This window comes from Taudactylus pleione, unplaced genomic scaffold, assembly GCF_031769625.1.
Source record: "Taudactylus pleione unplaced genomic scaffold, aTauple2 ptg000064l, whole genome shotgun sequence".
Classification (NCBI taxonomy): Eukaryota; Metazoa; Chordata; class Amphibia; order Anura; family Myobatrachidae; genus Taudactylus; species Taudactylus pleione.
This window is the reverse complement of record NW_028284466.1, coordinates 416,841-441,863: the sequence shown is the minus strand read 5'-3', so window position 1 is coordinate 441,863 and position 25,023 is coordinate 416,841. Positions and strand designations below refer to the sequence as shown.

The 25,023-nt window shown below is 41.1% G+C and overlaps 1 protein-coding gene across 2 annotated transcripts in view; it reads left to right on the top strand.

Annotated features, from left to right (window-relative positions):
- The window catches only part of RAP2C (RAP2C, member of RAS oncogene family), a 30,030-nt gene extending 5,828 nt beyond the window's left edge, over positions 1-24,202 (top strand). For both annotated transcript variants that reach the window (XM_088465738.1, XM_088465737.1), the window contains exons 2-4: positions 949-1,451; positions 8,008-8,325; positions 20,320-24,202. In XM_088465738.1, coding sequence (XP_088321864.1) covers positions 1,179-1,451; positions 8,008-8,286 — 552 coding nt within the window. In that variant the 5' untranslated portion in view covers positions 949-1,178 and the 3' untranslated portion in view covers positions 8,287-8,325; positions 20,320-24,202. The remainder of the gene's footprint in view (positions 1-948; positions 1,452-8,007; positions 8,326-20,319) is intronic.
- The last annotated feature ends 821 nt before the right edge of the window (positions 24,203-25,023 follow it).

Here is a 25,023-nt window from a genome sequence, read left to right as displayed (position 1 = left end):
ACTGACGTGCAGTGATGATTTTGTTAACTTTGGACTGTTGTTATATCTGAAATGACCACTGATGTTTCAACAATATAAATACATATCTGCATATTTTAAAACATTGCTGCTTGGGAAATTGTTTCCTCTTGATGTTATCATAGGGGCAACTCAATTCAGCACACTGTTAATAGCGCCGGAAAGGCTTTCCCGGAGCTATTCAATGCAGCGCGATGTTAGCCTGATTAAAGATTTCTTCTCGCACCCTCCTGTGGGTGTGAGCAGAAAACAGGCTAAAGTGCTGGCCACGAGCCTGTTTGCCTGCTTGGCACGGCGCTAGCAGCCTTGCGGCCGGCACTTCAGTTTGAGGATGACGGTTCCCGCAACTAAACACCCAGGTTAAATCACAAGAACCGGCATTCTCCGACTTAAGTTATTATAGTCGGACCAACTTCCCGTCACTATTCACATCGTGCTTAATTGGTTTGCCCCCTAAATTTCTTATTGAAAATGTCTAAACACCTCCCTAAAGCAAATATACCCAGTGAATACACATACTACACTTGTACATATGTTTCCATACTTCCCAACTGCCCTGATTTAAAGGCTCTCTCTGTCTTGTGGTGGGAAAGTTTGGCGGGATCTCCAAATCCCAGATGCTCTACTATTGCTGCGCATGGTAATGAACGGGGTTGGTGGGGAGGGGGCTAAGTATGAATACTACAGATTTTGTGCATATTCTTCACTTTGGTAATATACTTACCTTTTATACATATTACTATCAAATAGGTTTATTTGCTCTTTAAGATTGTGGTGGCATTTACTAGAACGTCTCCCGCACCTCACCCTGTTCTATTGACTAGTATACTACTATGTTTTGATCTCTAGTTGGTCATCAGTCCTCTGTATGACGTGTAACTGCTTGTGATTTGGTAAAAAACAAAAATTTTATTTGTGTTTGTTTTAAAGGACAATAGGGATCTGGGGAGACCCTGAAGGTGTCGGTGTCCTTGTGCGGCTGTGACTGGACACAAGGAGGCCGGACAAGCACATCTAGCTTCCTGCTCTTCCAAATCTACCTCCCCAGGAATATTTCATATTGACGGAGGATATGACCGCGTTGGCTCTCCATCCAGCACACTAACACTCTCCTAACCCTGTTGTGTCGCAGTGCATGTGTAGCTTGACTCTCTGGGTCCATGAGGGAATACAAAGTGGTGGTGTTGGGCAGCGGAGGGGTTGGAAAATCAGCCCTGACTGTACAGTTTGTTACGGGCACCTTCATTGAAAAATATGACCCCACCATTGAGGATTTCTACCGCAAGGAGATTGAGGTGGACTCTTCACCATCTGTGCTGGAGATCCTGGACACAGCAGGGACGGAGCAGTTTGCCTCCATGAGGGATTTGTACATTAAGAATGGGCAGGGCTTCATCTTGGTGTATAGCTTGGTGAATCAGCAGTCATTCCAGGTGAGTGTGCTCCACAACAAGGTCATGAGTGCTACCATGGAACCTTTAATAGGGTTGTTGTTTAACATTTATTTATTGGCAACATTATGTTTTCCCTTCAAGGGGTTATATAATATCAGAGACATTACTTTTCTGAGTGAGTCTGATGTTCAAAGACTTTAGGAAAGCCAAGCTAAACATAGACCTAGCCCCAAGTCTCAGTAATTTATGTAGAGTTTGTTTTAGCACCTTGCACCTTTTCAAATCCATGTGCTTTGCTCTGGTGCTTCTAGCACACTCAGCTGATGCAACAAACTGCTGAGATTTAGTAGTTTGTGTGCTAGAAGCACCAGAGCAGAAAGTGACACCCCTGGCAAGATGGAGGAACTGCATGGGTTATGACAGGTGCAGGGTGCTAGAATGAAGACCATAGTGTGGTGTGCATCAGGCCTTCCATTTAAAGTGTTTATCATGTTAATATTGTTGTTCTATACCTTAGCAGGTGAGAGCTTGCCCTGGATGGATTAGTGTGCTCTTTTCAAGGCCTCCAGTAAGCAGGACGTCCTACAAGCATAGAAAATAACTGCACACTCTCATTCCTGTTTTTGTGTGTGAATGGTATATATGTATGTATGAGTCTCTGACATTTGTTAGTCACTCTGTTATACAGTATTGCTTGCATTTCATGTAGTGGTACTTAAAGTAGATCTGTGAGGTCCTAATATGCAATACAAAGTAATTATAGACCCCCCTCTCCAATGTGCAACTTTTTTCGGAACAAAAGAAAGACATTTCATGCACTATAAATGAAAACAACATGAAGGAGCTGGTCCTCTTTAACACTGGACTCATTGTAATTTCATATGAATCTCTTTACACTACTAATAGAAGTATTGTGCAATATCCCTGTAAGTTACAACTACAGTCACATGATGGCTGCTGGCGCCTCGTGATTTTGAGTAAAGTATGTTTTCCAGTTCTTCAAAAGTAGAACAAAGTTTCTGAAAATGAAGAAACTACTAAACTCCAACTTCTGGAAGTATGATCTCTTCATAGATGTGTTAACTATTAGTTTGTTGTAATATCATCCTTTAAGCTGCGTAAACATTTGTAGATATATTGTTCGTACAAACGATATATCTGTAGTGCACCGGTGTACACACAATATGTCTATAAACTATTTCAGTCACTGACATATCAGGTCAGCCCTGCAGCACAGCCAATGGCAATATATCTATGGATCTGCATGTGTGTACTGGCAACCACCCGTACACTGGCTGCAAGAACCGTTGACAATGACGTCCCTTCCTGCTCCTTTGACCAGGCATGTCGGGCGGTGGATTGGTAAGTGTATATGCTCAAATATTTTCTTCAGAACACTTACCAAACTGGTGGATCGGTCAGCCCATCAGGTGGGTGGCTGATCCATCGCTCAGGTGTGTACCCTGCATAACAGTGTCAGCCTTTGCTAACTTGGAGGAACCATGCTGATCTATGTTAATGTGCAGCTCTATATTCTTAGAGCAATAATAGGCAAACTGATTTACATCAAAAGCCAGCATGTGCTGCCTGCAACCTCCAAAAGGGCTCGCATTACTTCAATAAAAAAAAACGTACAACTCCCTCGCCAACCCCGCATCATTTATTCCAGAATGCTTCGACATAGTCCATACTTGCCCCAACATTCCACCCTGTCACCACTTGCCGAAAAATGAAGCCACAAGAACAGGCCCCCCACTTGCCATCAAAGTTCCCCATTCCCTCAGATATTAAATGTACCATAACACTCCTCCACATAGCACCTGTGCACAGACCTCCCCACATCCCCTCACTAGCTTAATTAATTGTAAATTGTGGTAACAAATATTAAACTTTAGTCTGGAGCCCACAGAGAACGGAGGGAGCATATGTTGTGCAGAATACACTGCACTTCCTCCTCCACCGATTGGTGGTGCTGCGTGACCTCCCTGCAGGGGGACGTCTCATGCTGAAGATGGCTGCTCCCACTAAGGCTTATTCTCTGCTTTACAAGAAAGCATAGAATAGGTAAGGAAAAGTGTCCCAGACCTAGTGCCACAGGAATAGGGTCAGAATTACTAAAGCTTGTAAGATTCATGCTATCATTTCCCTATTGCATCCTAGAAAATAATGTACAGAGTCTGATTGGTTACTATGGGCAACACCTCCACTTTTCATTTTTAGAATCTTAATTAAAACTACCCCAGAGTCTTGCCCGGCTGCCTGCTGCCCACCACTGATTTAGAGTAAAGGAAACTTTAGGTCTTTACTTGACTTCACAATTTGTCATTTAGCGGGGGTTCTGGTGCTGCTTGTTAACACTCTTAAATATATTAACATTTTCAAAGCATCTCGGAGATCTTTTTAGTACCGAGATTACTTTGGTTATTGGTAATCTGATTGTTCATGGAACTGTGTAATATCCAAATGATGAAGAACATAAGATGGAAGTGAGGTCTCAGGATACAGACAATGGCAAACCTATTATTTGTGTTATAACACGGTTCTCTGAGAATAGCAAAACTAAATACAGTATGTAGAAGAATTACAAACAAATGGGCAATGTCTGTGATCTAGACCATTGCAGAGGATCTTGGCTGTGTTTGCATTCTTAGTTGTGTAGTAATGTACACATATTCATTGTGCTTTGAGACCGTCATAAGCCGCTTGCTGGTGTCAATCACTCATAGCTATCACATTTAGCTCTCGGCAGCAGTAGTTCTCAACTTTCATTGCTGGCTTTAGTAGATTGTAATAGAGTGCTGTGTAGGTGAATGGATGTATATAAAGTGAAGTGGTGAACAAATAATTGAAACAAAGTAGAACTAAGGAAATAAAAAAAAATAAGAAAAATATAGTGGACACTATAGGTAAAAGCACAAACTGACAGTAGAGGAAAGACTTATAGGGCGGTAATAAATTGATGCCGATGATCACGCCCATAGAATTCGGGTTTAGCTGTGTAAAACAGCTATACCCGACCAAAGTGCTGGGTGCGATCGCGAAAAGTGCAGTTTGGGGATGGGTCACTTGACGCATTTCATTTCAGGAGCAACATTTGAATAGCTGTTGGGCGCGAACGGGGGCACAAACAGTTGATTTCTGCCCATCTTTGTCTGACTTTTTGTGCTTCAGCTGGTATATAATGACAGAGCGAGCTTGAAGTTCTATCCCCAAGCTTGTCCTACCTCGTCTGGGTTCTTCAGATGAGGAAAGGTAAGCTTAGGGATAGAACTTCAAGCTCGCTCTGTCATTCTATACCCACTGGAGCACAGAAAGTCAGAAAACACTGTCTTACCTCCACTGTCATTTTGTGCTTTTACCTATGGTTACCATTTATATTTTTTATTTAATTAGTTTTACTTTTGTTTCAGTTATTTGTTCACCACTTCACTTTATATACAACCATTCACCTACTGCTTAGCGCTCTGTATTACAATCTTCTAAATACCATCCTGATGGGACACATCCACTAGGTGACTAGTGAAGGACTGAACGATAAAGATATCGTTTTCGTTCATTAAACTGTGCAGTGCCTACAGTGAACGATATATCGCTCAGTGTAGGCACCCTCCCTCTTCCCTGAACATGGCCAATCTGTCGTTATCTGCAGATTGACCGGCACGTTCAGGTGATGATTGATGTCGGAAAAGACCAGTGGGAGCGCGCATCGCTGGTCGTTTTCCTACATTTTAGTGCCCGATTCATTAACGATTAATGGACAACTGAACGATAACTATGTCGTTATCGTTCAGTCGTCCATTAATATCTGCTAGTGGACGTGTGCCTTGAGACTGACCAGCTCTAAACATTTACATAGATCGGAGATCACTTATTATTTATCTAGTTTCATTGCTGACTTGTTCACAGGGTTAAATTGGGCAGTGCATAAAACATACATAGCCACTGAACCCAGTTCAAATCTAAAGCTGAACTAATTAGGCCTGTGACAACGGTCACTATTCCTAATGGGCTGGTATCTGTGCTAGAGATGGCGTGTCATCTTGGTGCACAGAGGTTGCATAATCACATGACCGCTCACCTAGGTGGCTGCCCGCTAACCCCTCTAATTACCCTCCCTGGCCAGTAGTGCCTGGCTACAAAGGGAGGAAAATCTTTCAATCTGATGTTGCTTCCAAGTCTCGAACCACCTACTGCTGTATGGCATGGATACTATATTAGGACAATATCCGTCATGTCTGTCTTTTCCAGCTCTCTCCTCAAATTCCTGATCCTGAAACATCCCTCAAGCCGAGATGTAAATTTTGCAGTTCTGAATCCTTCATCTTGAAGGGTTTCATGCTGTCTATTCTTTACTGTCCATGCACTTATTCATGCAGTTGTTTTTAATGACACTTAGGAGAAACATCCCGGATTGTGGGTGACTGAGCGGTAAGAGAAGTCATGTATATCTTACTTACCAGTCACTGATACGTTTATGCTCAGAGGCCCTGCACTGTAGATTGTCTTAATGCCTTTACTGCTAGTGCTTTAGTACTTTGTGTCTTGTAAACCTTTCATTCCCTTAATATCCTGGGTTTGGCTGTAACGCCTGTGAATCTCTTCTCGTACCTTCAATTAGAAGGAAACAGATCAATTACAAGCGGCTCACTACAACTATACACTTAGTACAATTAACACATTCTAATCCCTTCACAGAATATTTCAAGGCATTCTAACGCTATTTTTACACGTAATATTGCTGGAATGTATATATAAAGGAATGATTATATAAAGTGTTGTAATACACTATATAGCTCTTTTTGAAGGAGCAATAAAGGCGATATGCGTTTGGCATCCCGGCAGTCTGGATGCTGATGCCAGTCAGAAGCCTGCCGCCCGCATCCCGACTGCCAGGATACTGAAGGTAGGGTGGTTAGGGTTAGGCACTAAGGGGAGAGGGTTAGGTTTAGACACCGGCGAGTGGGAGGTTTGGGTTAGGCACCAAATAGGGAGGCTTAGGGTAGGGACGGGGAGAGTTAGCATACCGACCAACAAGTGTCGGTATGCTAGCCTTTTCGGGATGCCGGCGTTGGGATTCTAACAGTCGGGATCCCGAGAACCGGCATCTTGCATATTAGACCATGTATACAAAGCCATTTTGTCTCTTCTCTTTCTGCTCCCGTATATATACTTTCCTCTATACTAATCACGGGTAAACTAAGCTGATATGCGTTTTGCTTTTGAAAAGTATTAAACTTTTTTCAAGGTACAACTACACCTATTTCAGAGCTTAACCATTAAGAGTAAACCTATATAATTCAGTAGAACCTTTCTGTTTGAACAGATAAAGTAGTTACTCTATTAGACATTCTATTAGTTCCTCCTATGATAAGGTTCTTGTGTAAAAAAAAAAAAAAAAAAAAAGTGGATGTGGCAGTCTTTTAAGTTGCTGTGACATCACTGTGTATGGATGCTGCAGAGGAGTGGAAGCTTACAGTGGATAGATTTAGTCTACTTTGAAAGCTAATCTTAATGTATATTCAGATCCATAAAACAATTTTTCATACATACAGTATATATACATGTTAGTTTTACTTACTCTTTAATGTCAACTGTATTTTTAGTTATAGAGTCGATAGTTATGCACTATGTAGACAAGTGATTGGACACTGATAGCAAATTGATCAACAAGATTTTATTGACCTCAGTACATTGTAGGTCCACCACGTGCAGTGATTACTACAGACACCCTTCTTGGCAAACTGTCCACAAGTTCCTGGACAACAGCAGGCAGTATGTTTTGACATTGCGCCATAAGTACACTGACCAACTGTGACACTGAAGAAGGTCGAGTCGGCCTAGAACACACCAGTCGCTTCAATTTGTCCCAGAGGTTCTCAATGGGGTTAAGATCTGGACTCTGAGCTGGCCAGTCAATCCCGGTTACCAAATTTTCTGTATACCAGTACAGCTTCGTCCTGGAAACATGACAGATGGCATTATCGTCCTGATAAGAACACTTCGTAGGGAGGCCCATGCACTTGCAGTTCTATGGACACTACAAATGTTTTTATCGAAATCGCAACATTAGTGACTATTTGGAACTCGTGTGCAATGGTATGCATTTCACTTGCACGGGGTTGTCCAATCACTTTTGTCTACATAGTGTTTCTGTTTACATCTTGGCTCTAACCTCTGTAGCATTACTCTATCCATTCCATGGAATATTCTGGACACAATGACATTTAATGCTGAGCTTATGTTGTGAACAGGTAAGAGTGGTTAGAATTCGGTTCAATGACCCAGACGGCCACCTTTATCAGGTGGTTTGAAGGGTTAATGCTCTGATATAAGATTTGCACAGGACAGTGACCCATAGTAACTATTCTGTATAGGGTAGTTCTTATAAGGTAGACTTATGAAAGCAAGTATCTGGTTGCAGTGAGTTACTGCACTTCACAAGTTTGAACCTATGTTCCTAAATTACCTGCTATGCTCAAAGAACATATTTTGTACATGGATACAGAACAGGCAGTGAGGAGAAAATCCGATAATACGAAGAACATACTTTAAGCAAATAGTTTAATTATTTTAATTTACTCTTGTTTTTAACCAGGACATCAAGCCAATGAGGGACCAAATAGTCAGAGTCAAGAGATATGAAAAAGTCCCCCTTATTTTGGTCGGGAACAAGGTTGACCTGGAGTCTGAGCGAGAAGTCATGTCTACAGAGGGCCGGTCTCTAGCCCAAGAGTGGGGCTGTCCTTTTATGGAGACATCTGCCAAGAGCAAGACAATGGTGGACGAACTGTTTGCAGAGATCGTCAGGCAAATGAACTATGCCTCTCTGCCTGAGAAGCAGGACCAGTGTTGTACAACATGCACTGTTCAATGAGACACTCAGAGGGACCTCAAACATGGCCATAAAAAGCAGGTCGGTTTAGTAAACATTGGAGATCAGTGTGTTTTTTTTATCAGCTGGCAATTATGGTGTGGCAGGCTAATCTCTATTGATAACCCAGATTAAGGCATAATGCAGGAATTGGTGGAATATCCTAACTATCCAATCACCAGAGGGTACATACCATTTGGTGTCTGGTGTTCAGGCCCAGGCAATCAGATGCACCAATAGCTTTCATTTTAGTTGAAAATATCCTTAAAGAAAACCTTCAGCACCCAAGGGATCTTTAAACTGGTCACACACTAGACCAACTTTCATCCAACCAGCCAACTAGTTGCTTGGTTGGAATGAAAATCTAGTAACGTATGGGAGTAAATGATGATCAGCAATTTGCTCCTAAATGCCAGAAAACAGATGAAAATGGTCGTCAGACAAGTTTGTTAAATATTTGATCAAAACAATTTGTTCAAACAACAGTTTTTGTCCATTTCCAGTATTTGGGAGCAAATTGCTGAGATTCATTTGCTTTCATCCCTTACCAGGTTTTCATTCCAACCAATCAACTAGTTGGATGTAAGTTGGTCTAGTGTGTGGCCAGCTTTAGGCTGTTAGTGGTTTGATTTTTCTATCCATCTATTTGCATATATTCTTTAACATGTACACAGTAACTAGGAAGTTAAAACACTGTATCAAATGTTATGTATCTGAAAAAACTGGTGTTGCGAATTCCTTAACCTTACACAACATGCTATTTTTCACTACTTGAAGTACAAGATACTGCAAAATAAGAATAAATGACAATCATGCAGTCTCCTAGGTAACAAATGCATTGTACAGAATGGTGGATTTATACACAGAAGCACTGCTAGTTTATTACTGCAAGCAGAATTGAACTGCTATGCTTTGCAGTTTGTGTATTTTTGCCCCACACCATCACCCATTTAGCTGCTGTTTAGTGGCTCTGGGATAGTATTTCAGCTCTCTGAGCAGGGGGCAGAGATTCCCTATTACCTCTGTGCTTCATATAGATGATTTTAAAAAGTTAGGTTTAGTTGTTCTGTAGCTACAGTACCTTTTCAGGTTGAATCGTGTATAGGAGGGCATCTGGAGTACCCCCAACAGGTTACTGTATTTCGGCAGTGATCGCGCTAAGCAAAAAAAATGTGGGTCCCAGATCCCCTCCCTTTAAAAAATTGGGGTCCTACTCCACAGTTTCTGTATCCCATCACATTTTATGGCGGGTGGGGGCAGGTATCAGTTAGGGTAGAGCTGGGAGTATAGGCAGGGAAAAGTTGGGATAGATGGGAGTAAGGCCACGGGTAGGGAGGGGTAGGTGCAGACAGTTATGACAGTGCTAGGATGCAAGGAGGGGGCTAGGGGCAGGCAGTGCTAGGGGTTGAGAGGGAGCAATGATAGAAAGCAGCTGGCACTGTACTGGGGGGCAAGGAGGTTAGGGGCATGCAGTACTGGGAGAATGGAGTTGGCGAAGGTAGATAGCAGCTAGGGCAGTACTGGGGGCAAGGAGGGGGCTAAGGCCAGGCAGTGCTGGGGGTAGGGAGAAAGCAGTCAGACAGTAAAGTGGAATTAGTGAGAGAGAGGAGTACTGTGTGACTGAAGCAGAAGGAGTGGTGCTGAGCAGACAGGTGTACTGAGCTGCCTCCATAGGTCTGTTCAACAAACTTCTCAGCGTGGGGAATGGCGTGGTGCAGCTGCTGTTGTGGCCCCAGGGGTGTGTTACCCGGACTTCCTCTGGTCGCCGTGCTGTGCTTTGCTCCCTGCTCTCGCCTGCTCTGAGTCCGCTGCTGTGGGCTCGGGAGTGTGTGACCCAGACTTCCTGTGGTCACATGCTGTGCTCTGCTCCCAGCTCTCACCTGCTCCGAGTTCAGCTTGGGGGCGGGGTTGTGGGGCTAGAGACACTGCCTCGCTGCTGCTGCTCCTCCTGTGCAGTGGGCGGGGCTTGGCGGTCCACGGACGTTGCTGCTGCTCCCGGGCAGTAGGAGGGGACGGGGTGGTGGGCCAGCCGATGTCCGTGGTTAAAGATTGGGTGAGGGCTGGGGGAGAGGGAACTGGTTGAGGAGACATCAGCGGCTATTGGTTGGGGAAATGCCGCCGACCGCAGTCCCCAAAATCTTGTCCCCAAGTGCCTGTAGCGCGTAAAAATGTGCTTATTTTGCAATCCCTGTTTCGGTCTGTGGAAACAGGTGGGATAAAACATCAACACTCCTGTGCATGATTAAATAAATCCACAAAACATGACGTGTTTGGGGTATTTGAGAACCACTGGTGTATTGTATTCATTTGGTTGCAAAGCATCATGTAATAAGTGTAAGTATCCCAGACACAAACTTTTTTCCTCAAGTTAGTTTGACATTAAATGCCCCATTAATGGAAACATTTACATTTATTTTGGCAGTTTTATTCTTCCTTTTTTATCTTGCAGTTCCCATTCTAAAAGCACATTGGCACGAGTAATGAGGGGTGTGCTGTTGGGATGGGTACGGCGTGCTGATGCTCGGCATCCCGGCGGTCAGAATCCTGAAGCTGGCATACCGACAGTCAGAATACCGAGCACCCTGCACCTATCGCAACCCGTGCAGTTCCTCTTTCTTGCCTTGGGTGTCACTCTCTACTTTGGTACTTCTAGCACATACTGGTCTGTATCTCAGCAGTTTGTTGCATCAGCTGAGCATGCTAGAAGCACCAGAGCAGACAGACACAGGGTGCTAGAATGAACACTAGACCTGTTATTTTCTTAGATTCCACATCTCCAAAGTCTGGGAAAGGGATCATGGTACAGTATGTTATCAATTTATTGAACTGTGATAACCTGAGAACAGCACCTAACGCCAGCTCAGGGTGGCGTTATTCATGCGGTTTAGCTGCACAAGAGAAGAGTGCTATCCTTCAGGAGCTCCCTCCTGCCTGCAGATATGCAATACCATTTTTGACATTACACTGTCAAGATCCCTTTACACTTCCAGATAAGGGACTTTGTTACAGGGGTAGAATAGCGCTCCTCATTGTGAAAGGGACCAGTTTTGCTTAATTGCAATGATAACACATTTTGTGCAGCGATGCAAAATGTGCACTGCATTATAAATAGCCTCCAGATTAGTTCTACTTGGCTTAATGTCAGTTAGAATTCTGAAGTCCTTTTCCAGAACATCTTTCTCTACTTGTATTCTATTTAACTTGTTAACTAGCCTCATTTAAGGCTTTGTAGCCCCTTGTATCCAGCATATTTAAATATTCACTGTTTTTTCAAAGTCCTTAAATGATTAGTGCTGGCTAGCAGGTTCTGACCCTTCCATCTCATCCCACCATAATTGTGACACGGGCCATAAAATGGGTATAACAAACAGTCGTAAATAATATACATGTAGCATTGTGTCATAGGGGGCAATCCAATTTAATGCAATTGAATTGAGTCGGGAATGAGTGCCCGGAGCTATTCAATTGGCTGCAATTGGTGAAATTCTGCTCGCACCCTCCTTAGGGGCTATCCGAAATCAGAGTACACTAGTACCGGGCTTACCACGTGCTCTAGCAGCATTGAGACTGAGAATGTTGCTTACCGCGACTAAACACCCGGCACCGTAAACTGCATCTCCTGGCTTGTGTCGGGCGTGATGCGGACAATTAATTAGCTCCATGCACTCATCCTCGGTGCTTTTCAACATTGCATTTAATTGAATTGCCCCCATTATAAGCAATCTACAAATAATGACCATTAGAGATGAGAAGTAGAAGTGGTGTCTTCCTGGGAAATGAGTGTGGTTCTAGGTGTTCTCAGACTAATAGTCAGAACATTGGTGCCAGACAATCACCAGGGAGACACTGGCATCCTGTAGTTTCCATTTCGTAACTAATAAATATTTACTATGGCGGTTTCTTTCCAGTTTGGGATAATAATAATTTTATTTATATAGCGCTTTTCTCCTAAGGACTTAACGTGCTTTACATTTGCCTTTACAGTACAAAATACAAAATAAGCTTAAACAAGGGACATTAGTGAAATGCTTGGGTGAAGAGCTAAGTCTTGAGTCTATTTTTGAAGGATTCTAGAGTGGATGCCTCTCGAACAGTGTGGGGAAGTGAGTTCCATAAAGTTGGAGCCCCAAAACTGAAAGCTCGACCCCCAGACGAATTCCGGGAGATTCTAGGTACTGTTAATAGTCCTTTGTCAACGGATCACAGTAATCGAGTGGGACAGTGCGGAATCAGAAACTGCTTTAGGTGCCTTGGTCATGTAGGGGTTTGTAAGTTAGTAAGCCAATCTTGAAAACAATTCACCATCTGACAGGCAGCCAATTGAGGGAGTAGAGAGTGGGTGTTATGTGGCTGGAACGGGGCAGGTTGGTTAATAACCTGGCAGCTGCGTTTTTGTGCCATCTGCAAGCGGTGCAATTCTTTTGCTGGGAGTCCAGGGTAGAGGGCGTTGCAGTAGTCTAGGCGTGATGATATAAATGCATGTATGACTTTAGGCAGATCTTCTGAGGGAATTAAGTTCTCGATTCTGGCAATATTCCTCGGATGAAAGAATGAGGATTTGATTGTGGCTGATACCTGATGTTTAAGTGTCAAGCCACTATCCAGGACAACACCAAGATTCCGCACATGTTCAGTGTTTTGTAATTCTGATCCCGCCAAGAGTAAGTCCTATTGGTTTGCTATGCTGTAGCCCTGACTTGTGACCTATCTTAAGGACCTCTGTTTTATCAGGGTTCACTCGCAGCCAACTGACACTCATGCACTCCTGAAGCTCAGCTAGGCAGCCATTTAGGGTTGTTATGGGGTCCATTGTACCTGGAGCAAAGGACAGGTACAGTTGTGTATCATCTGCATAGCAGTGGCAGACCAGGCCATGACGTCTGATTATTTCACCCAATGGTAGCATGCATACTGTAAAAAGCATGGGAGAAAGTATAGAACCCTGTGGGACACCGCATGGAAGTGGCACTGGTGATGAAGAGTTTACTCCAGAAGAAACTCCCTGTGACCTGTCAGTCAGAAATTATTTGAACCAGCTAAGGACTGTGCCATCCAGTTCACAGAAATGTTTCAGGCGCTCAATTAGAATCCCGTGGTCCACCGTATCAAATGCTGCTGAGAGATCCAGAAGGATTAAGATTGAGCATTCACCTCTGACTCTTGTCATCAGAAGATCATTAAGCACACATACTAGAGCTGTTTCAGTGCTATGTCTTCTCCTGAATCCTGACTGGAATGGATATATATATCATGGGTAGAGAGGCGAGTTTCCAGTTGCATTGCCACTACTTTCTCAATGACCTTTCCTAGAAAAGGAAGGTTTGATACTGGTCTATAGTTGGTCATGCAGTCGGGGTCTAAATTTACGTTTTTTATGAAGTGGTCTAACAATTGCTTCCTTTAGTGGTTCTGGAAAAATGCCTGTTTGCAAAGAGCATTGAACTATTTTTGCACTTATAGGGCCAAACATGTCCATACACCCTATGAGAAACTTGGTTGAGGCAGGGTCCAGATCACAGGTGGTGGGTCGCAACATTCTGGTAATTTTGGCAATGTCTTTTACATCGATTATGTCAAAGCTGTTCCAGGGAGACAGGTGGCTTACCTTGGCAGGCTTGGTAGTTTGGCAATCCTTTTTTGCACTGTGGGGATTCCAGCCCGGGTGGAGGATACTTTATCTGCAAAGAATTTTGCAAACTCATTGCATCTTGACTGGGAGAGGGTTTCATCAAGCTGCACGCATGCTGGTTTGCAAAGCATCTCCACTGTATGGAAAAGCTGAGCTGGCCTATTGTTTGCTGCCTTGATCTCATTTGAAAGGAACTCTGTTTTCTTACGGGTTATCGTTGATTGATATTCTCTTTAATATGTTTGTTTAGTGTTAACTTAACCTTTACCAGGTTAGTCTTCCTCCATCGTCTTTCAAGTCTACGCCCCCTTTTCTTGAGTTCACAAACACTATTGTCAAACCAAGGGGCTTGACGGTGTGTTAGATGGGGTCGTATATGCACAGGGGCGATAATATCCATTACAGCTATCACATCTGTTATAGTAATGGACTAGAGAACAAGGATCTTCACAGGCCCCAATTACCGCAGAAAGATCCAGGTTTGCTGCAAGAGCCTGGGGGGGGGGGGGGGTCATGCCCCTCCTTGGACGATGGATATGGACTTGGGATATGAACGCCACATGATTGCTATACAAATGTGGCCAGTGATATGCTTATCATGTAATAAATTCGATTGAAAACCTTTGATCTTTAACCATCCTATCTTCTCTCTCTCACTTTTTCTTGTTTCTGTTCTTCAGCAAGAGTTGGGATTGGTGCATGTATCTAGTTTTGAATAGACACACTGACCACTTGCAACTAGAAAGAACAGCAGCAGCTAGGCCATTATTTCTGAATGTAAACACATTGATGCTCTTTGACATACAGACATTTGATCCAGACTACTAAAAGCACCCATGGTTCGACCAACCTTACCGACATTGTACGCCTTAAGTGCCGATCGCATTGTTGTTAGCGCTGCCCTAACCTGAAAAACAGTATAGCGGCTGGCACTCTAGTCGGATTTCTGCTCGCACCCTCAGGAAGGTGCAAGAAGAAATCCTTTAGTCGGGGTAACAGCGCTGACAATTAAATAGCTCCGGGAACCCCTTCCCGATGCTATTCACATCACGCTCAATTGAATTGCCTCCATAGAGACTTAAAGCTTCACAATAAAATTTTACATAATCACGTTCTGCCAGTGTTAAGGGTCTTGATGCAAACGCGATTGAGCTGTCACTGCCATCTGGCATAGTATGTGCTGAGACAGCCTCTTCTCTGTAAGGAGAGACGTTCCATGCCAAAGTGATTGCTCAGTGTGATCAGCTTCTTTGTCTCTTGAAAAGTATTATCACAATTTGCAGACTATTTCCATGGTGCTCTGTTCCTTGAAAGTGCAGTAAATGGGTCTAACATCGTTTTAATACTTGAAGTAGCCAACCACACATTCTGGCTGTTTGGGGTTATGGGCATGCAGGTGTTTCCAAACAGATCTCTTGTTACGTTCTACGGGGCTAATTCAGCATGCAATGCTGAACGCAGATTACCTGCCTTGCCAGCCAGCCTGAGTAAGCTGAGGCTTACTCAGCCGGCCGGTGGCCCAGCGCCGTCCACCCATGATGGAGCTTGGTCGCATTGCCCGGATCGCAAATGCAGCAGGGGGTGTCCTACACATTTTGGGGCATTTGCTTGTGTACAAGGATGGAATTGCAAAGCTGCCTGCGTGCAGCTTTGCAATTATGTCCAGTACTGAATCATCCCCTAAATGAGAATTTTCTTGTGATCTTCTTAAGGGCTCCTTTCTTCAGTTCGGCATAGTAATGCAATATAGAAACTCCTCGCTGCCTCTTTGTGTGTGTGTGTGTGTGTGTGTGTGTGTGTGTGTGTGTGTGTGTGTGTGTGTATTGCTCCTTTGTATATGTGCAATATGACAAATATAAACCTATTAGTCAATGAAAGAAAGCTGTGATAGTAGAGCCAGAGTTGAGGTCCGGCCAACTTCATCTTGTATAAAACACTGTATTAGAACCAGTTTCTATGTAACTTGACTAGATCAGTTTGGTTGTAGTACAATATGTCAACATTCATTATGTTGGGATGTTCAGGATGTCGACAAATGATATGTCAACACTGACATGATGTTGTGAATGTCGACACAGATATTGGCTGAAAACTGACCCAAACCCTAGTGACAGCCTAACCCTTGTGGCATTTGTCGGCATTGTGAAAGTGACAGCATTATGGTGTCAACTTTTTCATTGCTTATTATTCTGACTGGAACCCAACTGTTCCTATTTTATTGGTAACGCATGTAGCTCTGTTATAGGATGAGGACACAATTGCCTTTAATTCTTTAGCTGCCAGGTAGCCAAGAACGCCCTCCGAAAATGACAGGGTGATCTTCCAGGCATTTTTGTTAGGACAGTGTCTAATGTTTTTTTTAATATATATATATATATATATATATATATATATATATATTTATTTTTTATATAGCAATAGGCTGCGTTGCACGGAGGAGGAGGTCTAATGTGTGGTTTTGTAAGTTACAGCACCTCCTCCGTGCAGTGCAGGGGCTGTGAAGGCTATTGCTATACCGCACAGCCCCTGCTTCCTACTCAACTGTAGTGCTGCTTACTCCTCCCTGGTGGTCCCGCCCTCCTCTTCTTCCATGGTGGCCTCCTCCTTCCCCGTGGTGCCACCTCTGCCTCCACTCGGCTACAGGTAAGTGGGTTTCGGGGAAGGGGGGGAGGGCAGGGATCACCGAAATTAAATTATATCTTTCCCCCAACATAAAAATGTTCTGACGCCCTTGCTCCCAGGTAAACCATGCACAATCCCGAGAGGCAGATCCTGCCTCCTTGTATTATTTATTACCAGTTATTTAATATTACCCAGATTTCTGTGATGCAGCATTGCGATCAGTGTGCCACTGTGCTGATAATAAATATATATTCATTTGGTACACCTATTGACATCTCAGCATAAACTTAGGGTGCAATTACAGGGTAAATGTGTGAAAATGGCAAAGTACAAGGATTATGGTCTAATGTCCTTATTCTATTTGCAAATTATGTATTTGGTTTTTTCATGAGCCGACACAAAACTAGATGTTTGTGGTATTTTTCAACTGTAGAATGTCTTGTTTTTTTAAATCAATGGCTTGAGTAGGGTAAGACGGGGAGGTTGCAATGAGTTCTGTAGTCCAAAAGAAATGTTTTATGGATCCATACAAATATATAAAATCTGGTTCTGCATCTGTGACATAAGGCATCTGCAGCACTCAGGGACGTGCTAGTGCTTTCCATAGTGTTTTTTTTTTTTTTTTTTTCAGTTTTATTGACAGATTGACAAAGAAATGCAAATACAATGTCCGGTACAAATATTTGTTACAAAATATCCGATGGCCTATGAACAGTGATATACAAAATACATACCAACAAAATATAGCCAAAAATATAGCTTCCACAGAGAAAATCTGGCCACAAGACCAACCGCATCAATCAGAAAGGTATACCAGAACCTGGGATTTCCAGATTGTACCATTCTGTTAAACCAAAACATTTTCTTAATGCTTCTTTTAATATATCCGAGACTTTGTGAACATAAGGAAGCCAGGTTTAAAAAAAAAAAGTCTTTTTTTTGCTTATTTAACGAAGCTTCTGTCCAATCCATAAACAATAAAAGGAAAATTTGGTGTGAAAAAAATGTATAGGACTGGAGTCTGTTAAATCCACTGATAAAATAACCTTTTTGGCAGCTGCTGCCAATTTAATAAGTAATATGCGGTTTCCCTTTGTCTGACTATCATCACTACCATTGGGGTAGACACCCCCAAAAAACCCATTCTTTAGTCATTTTAAATCTTATCTTCAGAAGGTTAACAAAATAATCGTGGAGAGTCTTCTAAAATATCAACTTGAGAACAGTACCGAAAACAATGCATAATATCTGCATCAGGGGTACCGCATTTATAGCAATTAGAGTTTACTGCGTCTCCTATAATATATTTCAATTTTGGGGTGAAATATGTTCTGTGTAAAATTTTCTGGTGCATTTCGGTGTAGGAGGATGAAGACAAAAATGAATTGAGTTCGTATATGCTTCCAGAATATCCTTCATGGAAAGATCAGGGAAGTCTATCCTCCATTTTAATAATCCCGTTGAGTCAGTTTCTATATTAAGGATAGGGCAGGAATGTGCATAGATAGAAGGGGAAAGAGGGTCCTTAAGCTTAAAAAGTAATATTCTGTCCAGGGAGCAAAGCTGGTCTAACTTTGAGCCTTGAAGTATTTTTTGAGCATAACTCACCGTTTGTGAAAAGGGAAATAGTGGTTTAGACAGAAGAGGATATTTATCCTGTAGCTGTGAGTGAGAGATGACAAATTATTAATGTTTAAGAACCGATACACGTAACATAATCCTGCAGCGTGCCACACCTTAAAAATTTAAGTTTCATTCGGTATAAAATACGGGTTGCCCCACAATGGTAAGAATTGTTTTTTGAAACTTTCAAATTAGATCTCATTAATCTCCACTCCATACATGTAGATTGTATCAGGACATTTCCCTTCATCGAAGCCGGGGAAGATAATGAGGGGGTATGCAATAAGGAAGTCAAATTGCAATCAGGGATAAAGGCCTGTTCTATATGCCACTTCATATATACATCAGAGCCCCCATTCCAATCAAGTGCCACTCTATAGTTTGCAGCCAGAGCATAGGTACGGTGGCATAGCAAATTAACCCCTCCCAGGTCATGTCTTTGCTGTAGTTTGAACAAAGATACCCTAGGGCGTTTACCTGCCCATATAAATTTCGTCAGTGCTCTATTTAATTTTGCTAGATCTATTTTGGATGGTATTATCGGGAGCATAAAGACATAAAGAAATCTAGGGAAGCACATCATTTTGTATAAATGGCATCTGTCTATATAAGATAGAGGGAGATGTGACCATCTATTAAAATCCAAGAAAGTCTGATAAAAGGGGGGAAAAATTAGTATCCTATAGTTTGGTAGGGTGTAATGGTATCTTAATTCCCAAATAGGTGATGCAATCCCCAGTAGCCCATTTGAAAGGAAATTGATCCCCCCCCCCCCCAACCCAGTTTGGCCTCAGGAAAGAAAGCCAAGGCAACAGTCTTAGTACAATTGATTTTAAATCCCGATATCAATTCAAAAGAATCATTTGCTTCCATCAAAAATGGCATTGATAGTTTTGGGTCTGCAAAATATAGTAATAGATCATCCGCAAACAGGGAGCATTTGATCACCGTTTGAGCCAAATTAATACTTTTCCACCTAGTTTCATTAAATAAAGGATCTAATCAGGGGTCTAGGGCCAAATTAAATAATAGCGGAAAAAGCGGGCAGCCTTGTCTCGTACCACAGGAAAGAGTAAAGGGTTGGGTATTGAGAGTGTTGACCATTAGAAAAGCTCTCGGTGTGTGATACAAGGTGGTAGATATGGGTAAATTCTGGGCCAAAGTTCTGAAAGGAAAATATCCTGTTTAAATGCGCCCAGGATACTCTGTCGAAAGCTTTCTGTGTCGCAACTAATAACTATATTGCCCATCTCCCGCCCTTGATGGGTTTTGATCATAGTTGCAATGAGAGTTCTAATATTATGTACCGATTGGCAATTTTTACTAAAACCTGTGTAATATTTTAGTAGAAGTTTGCTGTAGTCTCTCAGCCAATAATTTGTAAATATTTTGATGTCTTGGTTCAGTAAAGAAATCGGTCTACAGGAAGAGACCAGTATGGGTCCATAAGATAGTTTAATAAAAAATCCTTTACCAGGGACATACTATTGTAGTCATTACAGATATATTTTGCCATTATAGAGCCCACAGGAAGCACCCAATTTAGCCAAAGTGATGGCGCCTTTCTGCCAATTCCATCTAGTAACCTGGACATTGACTTTAAAAGTAATTTTTGCAGAGAATTTCGTAGTTGCATTGAGGCCATATTATGAAAGAGCAAATACTTTTTCAGCAATAATTTTCAGCTTTACTGTAAGGAAAGGTGATGAGTCCAACACCAAATGCTTGTAATTCCACTCATGAGTGTTTATGGAGCTATAAACTGGCTAGTCATATTGTGCCAGAGAAACCAGCGAGCAAGTCACTGTCCAACTTCGCCATGCATGTCCTGGACCACTAATTATACCAGTCATCTGGCTGCGTCCATCCACATGCCAGGCAATGTCCTACCGACTTTTAATGGTGTCTTTGTGGCTACACATGCGGCGATATTAGAGCAAGTTGCGCCATGTTTCACCAACATTAAGTGAAATGCCAGACTTTAGATACATACATAATAAACGGTATAATAGCCAAATCTGTTTAATGTACAAAAACTCTGAAATCAACCTATCGAAGCATTGCCTATATTTGCAAATGGTTTTAATGTTTTTGTAAAGTTTGTGTGTTCCGGCATAAAATGACCAGTTCTCGTCTATTTCTCTCTCTCTCTCTCTCTGCAGATAACTCAGAGGAAATTTGCACAGCTCTGGCTTTTGAGGACTTTACAGCCCAGGTTGCAGATCTGAGCCTTGATAAACCTGTCTGCACAACAGCACATTTGCCATACATGTCATCGAATGCTCAGAGAGGGTGTGTGGCTTTCGCGCTCACCCGCCATCAGCAGCTCTGCTTAGCACGTTTACCATAAGTTTAAAAAAAAAATCCTTTTTATTCTATTTTTTTTTTTTCTAGTCTCCTCCGTTCCTATTAATAGCTAATATGCAACAGTTCAGTCCTGTTTTTTTTTTTAATTGATAGTTAAGCATTTTCTGAAACTTCTATTTATTAAATACTTAAACTCAGTATTACCTACTTAATGCCTTTTTTAGAAAACCATTAATGGAGGATAATTGGAGCCTTAATAGAATGGTTTATATGTTACCTCGAATCTGCTCTTAACCCCTTCAGTGCCAGTGGGCCAGCAAAGCGCTGACTAACCCCTCTTGCATTGTATGAGTTCATACACTAGATTTTTATTGGTTACACATTTTATTTTCCCTGAAAGTGATTGGTGTATGCTTAGAGATTCATGTTTACGTTTTTACAGTGATCACGTAAAGCTGCTTTAAATTGGACCAGCCCGTTGGGGCTCCTTTCTCAGCACTGTAGCACGTGCTGCGTAAGATGCCTACCTGTTCTATATCTGTGGCCAAGCAAACAAGTTGGCACACAGATGCCTGTCGTACCCTCTTACCTATTCCGATCAGGAGGTGACTTCTGGAGAAGGAAAAAAAAAAGTGTTAAAATCCTCCTGGAGAATGAAATGGCAATGCCGGCATCGGTGTGTGTTTTGAACATATGAAAATGCTTATACTGAAATTGTCCTATTATGGTGCATCATGGTTAGCTGCCTGCGTATCAGACGGGCTAGTGCAGGCACCCAGCGGTTAAAACACAAATGTCTATACTATGTTTATTTCGTTCTTGTCTTTATTTTTAATGCTTTATATTTCCAAACCCATTGTCCATCTGCTTTATGCTATTACCTAGGTAAGGGATGTTAACCTCCTGTGTGTCTCTAATAATACTTCAAACCATTTTCCCCTCTTTCCACCTGTGCACATAAGTCTAATGCAAATAAAATGATTTTATGTTTTCTAGTTTATAATAGTTGTGTTTTTAAATACACTTATTGAAACAAAGTCTGTTCCCACCACATGCATTGGTGGTTATCGCCCACACACTCCTGACCTTAGTTACAGTTATGGATAGCCCATGATTTGGGCGTGCTGTACTCTTGCCATTAGCCACAAACATGCGTCACACAGCCTATTACTAATGTTGTAGTCTTCTGTAATGTTCTTACCAATTTAGTTCTTAAGATAAGCAAAAAGTCCTTTTTTTTTTTTTTTTTTTTTTTAAATTCCTAACCAAGTACAAATGATGTTTAACCAAAGAGCGGTTCGCTTAATGTCTTGTGAACGTAAAGTGTCCTTTATTATGGAGAAACACCTATTGCTGAGGACATTTTCTGGTAATTACAGTTTTATTAAATTATATGTTGAGTGAAAATTAGATTTTTCATGTATCCTATCCATTTTCTGCTGATGCCATAAGCTACAGTAGACAGCATACTTTATAAAGCATACCCATCTTGTACCTCTGTATGTTTTGTAGAGGATTTATCAATTGCTACTTGAAGCTCTCCTGTTTGAGAGTATGATCACGGACCGTACACAGAAAGTGTCAGGACATTGTGTTACTTGCTGAAGCATAGATCAAGCTTGGAAGTTGAAGGAGGGGTGACACTTATTAATTATGGCACTTTTTTGGTTCTTCTGTGGGGAGTGCTGTCTGTGAATGCCGTGCAACCTATGTTACCTTTTTATAATCTTTCTGTACTGGGATTACCCTTGTTTTATTTTAGAAAAGCATTATTTTTTTTGAAAGCCAGTAACTTAACCATCACCATTAATCTGGAATAAATACAAAGTATTATTTGTTCTGTGGGTTTACAAAGAATCACTTCTTTTTACACGCAAATGTGGTTTCTTTTTCTTTCTTTTTTTACACTACTCATAGGGCTAGATTTACTAAATTGTGCGTTTTGGCATCTTTAAAATTGCATTAGCAATAAAGGCAAAACAAGCTTTATTTAGCCTTTTATTACTATCAACGTTTTAAGTAAAGCTGTCAAAGCCGTTGAAAATAGGCAGTTTTGAAAGCACTCTGTTTAGTAAATATACCCCATAGTATTCACTTTAGAGGGGTGAGTTTCCTTTCTCTGACGCTTCTGAAGGTTACTCTTATGTACATTGCAATTTACACATATTAAATCAAGTTCTTTGCTCGCAAAGTTCTATTTATAAAAGTTAATTTTAGCAAAGGTTAGCGCAAATGATCAGCTGTTACTGTAAACTATCACCAAATCATCCACTCATTTCCAATTTAGTGATGGTGGATTCTTCCATTGATGGAAAACGGTACATAATGCCAGTCAGAGGCTCAGATTAGATCAAAAAAACCTTTACAGCAGACATCCATTAGTCTCCAAAATAGTACTGACTTTTACAACTGTATTGATCTGATATACAGATTTCTAAATGTTTATATTTTGTGCATTGCATTAGTGGTATATTCAGAATGTTTTTTAAACTCCCAGAAAAGAAAAGCCACAATGGAAAATGTACCTTTTTTTTAACTCTTAACCTATATATATAATTATTTATAATCCTTTGATCTACCAGATTTAGGGCCTGATTCAGCTTTGGAAATAAGAGCTATATCACTCAACTGATCATCTTGGTGAAACCATGGTGCACTGCAGGTGGGGCAGATTTAATATGTGCAGAGAGATTTAGATTTGGGAGGGAGGTGTCCAAACTGATATCTAAATTGTAGAATAATAATAAAGCTGTGCAGTATTTGTGGGCTACATTCAAAAGCAGCCAGTATTTACCCTGCATGCAAAAAAAAATGTTTTTGCACCCCTTGCATTGCAACATGGTTTGTCCAGGTACACAGTTACGAGAGATGTCTCACTCTATTCCCGAAGCTGAATCAGGCCCTTAGTTTTTACTTTCTGTTTTTAAGGAGAGAAAAAGATAGATGTGCTCACAATACAATATATTGCAGTAATAATGATCAGTTGATTGTTTAAAATGTCAGATTAAGTTGTGCAACTGAAAAAACAAGGGAGGTGCTTGCTGATTTATGTTTACGGTTTATTTCATTTCATGTTCTTCCTAAAACTGTTTTTTTGCCATTTACATTGTCTGCACATTAATATCAGACTTGAGGCAAATATTTATAAGCAAGGTGAATTGTCAGTAGGAATACACCCTGGTTGCAAACGGAGGTAATGAAAACTGATATTTACATTTGTTTTTATTTATTTGACAATGTTTAAGACCATGAAAATAAATAATCTAGTTGAAAATTGGTATAAAGTGGCTTCTCTTCTCGGTTTACCAGCGTTTGTTCGTTCAAGGCCAAACTGACCAGAATATTGCTTTGGATTATGTTCAGGACATAAACGGTTTCTTCAGCACATTGGATGAGAGATTTGGACCAAACCTTCAGGCTTCCGGATGATTTTTGCATTTTCATGTTGAGCGTTTTCTGCAACAAATGTATGTTCTTAACGATGACACCATTTTACGAGTTTAAATCACTTGCCTAAGGCTTGGACATTGTATTGTATTTCTCATTATTCAGGTAGTCTGGAGCAATCTAAATGAAGATATCCGGGACATCTAGAAAGCTTTGCCACTTCTGATATATTTGCAGTTTTGGCATTTTGTATAGCAGCCCAACAATTCACCTGTTTTTTGTACATTTTTTTTCTTTTTATAAATATATATATATATATATATATAAAATAAATATGTATTAATGACCTTGCTTGATTTCTTTTCGATATATTTCTGTTGCAGACAATAATGGGTTTAAAATGACCCTTACGTAGAGAGAGCCTTGAATTCAAGTTATTTTCCAACAAGAAGGAAAAAAAAACGCATAGTCCAAAATTCATCAAAGGTGGCCATTGCATTAGCTGCAATTCTTTGCTATGGAATTTTAGTCCTTTTTTGCCTGGTATTGCATGAAAGTGCTGGTCTTGGGCTACCTGGGAAAGTGTAAAAGAATTCTTACGGTTCCACAAATAACTATGGATAAGTTTGATAGTTATTTCTAGTGGTGGTATCCAATTGTGGGGGGGCTGAGATCTTAGCACAATATCTTCATGCTAATGTTTTACAGACCCAATTATCAGTCTATTTATTACTCTCAGCACTTTTGTCCTGTTAATATCAGTTATCATTGCTACTCGCAGTGATAGCCGATTAATGTGGCAATTGATAACACTGTACAACAAATTAAAACTTTTAATTTGTTTTCTTAAAATAGTAATACATTACTTATTTGAGGTCAAGAAAAACTAAAATGATTTCAGAATGTTTTTACTAGCTCTTTTTTGAGCTACACTACTTGCACTATACTGTATGTACATTAGTGTCATAGTGAAAGGCTATTTTAAAATAATCTGATATATTCTTGATAGAAAATAAATAACAGTTTTAATTCAATAAATCACAAATAAGAACACAAAACGAAACAAGCATACAAAACAAACATACAGCATACGAAAGTACTATTATTACCAGTTATTTATATAGTGCACACATATTCCGCAGCGCTTTACAGAGAATATTTTACCATTCTCA